Source organism: Oryx dammah, unplaced genomic scaffold, assembly GCF_014754425.2.
Source record: "Oryx dammah isolate SB20612 unplaced genomic scaffold, SCBI_Odam_1.1 HiC_scaffold_24, whole genome shotgun sequence".
Taxonomy (NCBI): domain Eukaryota; kingdom Metazoa; phylum Chordata; class Mammalia; order Artiodactyla; family Bovidae; genus Oryx; species Oryx dammah.
The window spans coordinates 75,003,538-75,007,203 of NW_024070208.1; the positions used below are offsets into that span (position 1 = coordinate 75,003,538).

The 3,666-nt window shown below is 61.4% G+C and overlaps 1 protein-coding gene across 1 annotated transcript in view; it reads left to right on the forward strand.

Annotated features, from left to right (window-relative positions):
* Positions 1–489: 489 nt before the first annotated feature.
* Positions 490–3,666, forward strand: part of ZIC2 (Zic family member 2) — a 4,750-nt gene continuing 1,573 nt past the window's right edge. The window contains exons 1-2 of the mRNA XM_040267276.1: positions 490–1,576; positions 3,410–3,636. Coding sequence (XP_040123210.1) covers positions 505–1,576; positions 3,410–3,636 — 1,299 coding nt within the window. The 5' untranslated portion in view covers positions 490–504. The remainder of the gene's footprint in view (positions 1,577–3,409; positions 3,637–3,666) is intronic.

Consider the following 3,666-nt stretch of genomic DNA (forward strand, 5'->3'; position numbering starts at 1 on the left):
GGCGGTTGAGCGAGCGAGTGAGTGCGTGCGCGCGCGAGTGCGCGCAGGGGTGGGGGCCGCGGCGCGGCGCTCGCCCCCCGCCGACCCCCCTCTCCGCTCGGTTCCCCACGCCTCCCTCCCGCTCCCTCCTCCCGCCCGCCCTCCCCTGCCCTGCCCGCCCGCCCCCGCCGCAGCTCCTTTAATACACTTTGGTTCTCCGGCTGCCTTTGGACTCTTCTCCACCACCTCCTCCTCCTCCTCCTCCTCCCGCGCCTCCTCCTCCGCCGCCGCCGCCTCCTCTTCCTCTCCGCGCCTTCGCTCCGCGCCCGGCCGCCCGAGGCACATCCAGGCGGCGGCGGAGGCGGCGGGCGCAGGAGCGCCGCTCGCGGGACTGAAGCCGCCGCCACCACTGCAGCCGCCGCCTGTGCTCGGAGCCGGGCGGCCGCTGGACGCAGCCCCGCGAACGGGGCGGGAGTGGGAGCCGAGGAAGCGCGGGGTTCGCCGGGGCGGGCGGGCGCGCTGGCCATGCTCCTGGACGCGGGGCCGCAGTTCCCGGCCATCGGGGTGGGCAGCTTCGCGCGCCACCATCACCACTCGGCTGCGGCGGCGGCCGCCGCGGCCGCGGAGATGCAGGACCGCGAACTGAGCCTGGCGGCGGCGCAGAACGGCTTCGTGGACTCAGCGGCTGCTCACATGGGCGCCTTCAAGCTCAACCCGGGGGCGCACGAGTTGTCCCCGGGCCAGAGCTCGGCGTTCACGTCGCAGGGCCCCGGCGCCTACCCCGGGTCTGCAGCGGCCGCCGCGGCAGCCGCCGCGCTCGGGCCGCACGCCGCGCATGTCGGCTCCTACTCCGGGCCGCCCTTCAACTCCACCCGGGACTTCCTGTTCCGCAGCCGCGGCTTTGGCGACTCGGCGCCCGGCGGCGGACAGCACGGGCTGTTCGGGCCGGGGGCCGGCGGCCTGCACCACGCGCACTCGGACGCGCAGGGCCACCTCCTCTTTCCCGGCCTCCCGGAGCAGCACGGGCCGCACGGCTCGCAGAATGTGCTCAACGGGCAGATGCGCCTCGGGCTGCCCGGCGAGGTGTTCGGGCGCTCGGAGCAGTACCGCCAGGTGGCCAGCCCGCGGACCGACCCCTACTCGGCGGCGCAGCTCCACAACCAGTACGGCCCCATGAATATGAACATGGGGATGAACATGGCAGCGGCCGCGGCCCACCACCACCACCACCACCACCACCCTGGTGCCTTTTTCCGCTACATGCGGCAGCAGTGCATCAAGCAAGAGCTCATCTGCAAGTGGATCGACCCCGAGCAGCTGAGCAACCCGAAGAAAAGCTGCAACAAAACTTTCAGTACCATGCACGAGCTGGTGACCCACGTCTCGGTGGAGCACGTCGGCGGCCCGGAGCAGAGCAACCACGTCTGCTTCTGGGAGGAGTGTCCGCGCGAGGGCAAGCCTTTCAAGGCCAAATACAAACTGGTCAACCACATCCGCGTGCACACCGGCGAGAAGCCCTTCCCCTGCCCTTTCCCGGGCTGCGGCAAGGTCTTCGCGCGCTCTGAGAACCTCAAGATCCACAAAAGGACCCACACAGGTAACCGCGCGGGTCGGGTCGGGTTCGGGGCGCAGAAGGGAGAGAAGCCGTGGTTAGCTGGCTGGGAGAAACGCGCCGACCGCCAGCCCCTGCCCTGGAACGGGAGATGTTTTCGTATGTGCGAGAGCGAGCCAGCGGCTTGTTATTGTTGGCGAATGAAAGAATATTATTATTGGGCTGGGTTTTTTCCATGCGCGGAAATTGAGTTTTAAATAATCGAGGTAACATCAAATGCATGCTTTGGGTGATGCAACTGCTTCGTTGGCTCAGCTTCGGTGAATAATTTCCGTCCTAAACAGAACGCAGAAAATAGAAGTACCCTCCAACTCGGTGCCCGGGAATCGAGCCTAGAGAGGATTTTGCCAGCTTGTCTGAATGTGCTTTTCTGCTCCGGCTGTGCGTCTGCGTTTTGAGTGGCTTGTGTGTTTTTCCACTTTTTTTTTTTTTTTTTTTAAACTACGGGCCCAAACGTCCTTACCCGGACTGTTTCCCATTAAAAAATGAGTCTGGTGTGAGCCGAAGTTGTAAAGCGTTTCTCGTTTTTAAAGTGTTTTTAAAGCCCATCTCGAGGTGGGTCGCGGAGCTTTACGGTGGGTTCGCAGCAGTCTGTGAAATTCTCTTAAGAGGCACCAGAGGGTTTGCGATTCCAAACTTGGACCGACAGCCGGGTCAACGAGAGCCCGGGGCGGCGCGGCCCCGCGGGGCAATCGCGTGAGAAGAGAGCGCGGAGAAAGAACGCGCCTCTCGCCTCATAGATTATTCATCTATGACCAGGTCCCAGCCAAAATCGTGCCAGACGATTTCCTAAAAGAAAGCCAAATGTTTTAGCAACTTCCCCCGTCAATATTTACTCCGAAGTGGGGGTGCGCCAGCGGCCTATTGTTCTCTTCCGGGAAGGGAGGCAGCCGAGGTGCGAGACAAGCTTTTAACAAGGTTTAAAATTTGAGAAATTTATTTGCATGAAACGCTCGCTTTCGAGTCCTGCGTCTGAGCGGATGTCTTTAAGAAACAATTTAGGTGCTAATGGAATTTAACGTTAAATGATCCCCTCTCCAAGTGGAACAATGTTGGAGTTCTCACACCTCTAAATGACTTCAAGCATTTGAAATTCTAGCAACAGAATGCTGGGACCGCCAGAAAATTCAAACAGGGAAATTCTGAAAGCCTTGGCTGATCCCCCACCCCCACGGCCTAGCCTGCGCTTCTCTGCAGTCCCTCTCAAGTGCTGCCTTATCTCATATTTATCTCTTCTCCCAAGTTGTCTTCAAAAGGCCGGGAGTGCGACCGAGAATTACTAGTTAATTCAATTTGCAGGATTTTGGATGGGAAAAAAAGAATGCTGGCTCAGTCGCTATCCCACAGTACAGTCCCCAAACAACACACAGCATCTCCAAATGTAATTGCCTACTGGCCCCAGAGAGAAGCCGAGAGCAGCCTGTGTGATTCTGATAATGCCCCAAATATTTTGTCATAATAACAGCTTCTCCATGGCGAGACCAACTTGTTAGAAGCCGCGAGTCCAAGAAGCCCTGTAAGAAAGGCAATTAGGCAAGGCTGGGGGCGGTGGTGGGGGCTACCCCAACTTGATCAGAGATGTGAGGAAACGCAAGTCAGCCTGGAAGGAAAGTAAAATAGGAAATAAAAGCGCGGCGGTCAGGTAGGAAGGCGCAAGGGAACCCCAGGCCCCTGTCGCCCCTGTTTTCTCCTCCCGGAGGCCTGGTCCCCTTCCAGGCCAAGGGGTGGGGTGGGAGGTAAGGGTTCCCCGGGGCGCGGGTGGTGGTGGTGGGGGTCTCCGGGCGCGCCGGGAGCCAGCGCGCGTGTTCGTGTCCACAGGGGAGAAGCCCTTCCAGTGTGAGTTCGAGGGCTGTGACCGGCGCTTCGCCAACAGCAGCGACAGGAAGAAGCACATGCACGTGCACACCTCGGATAAGCCCTATCTGTGCAAGATGTGTGACAAGTCGTACACGCACCCCAGCTCTCTGCGGAAACACATGAAGGTACCGCCGGGCAGGCGCGAGGAGGGCGAGGCGGCCGGGCTCACCGCCGGCCCCGGGGTGGTGGTGGGAAGCCGAGGGTCCCGGCCCGGCCCC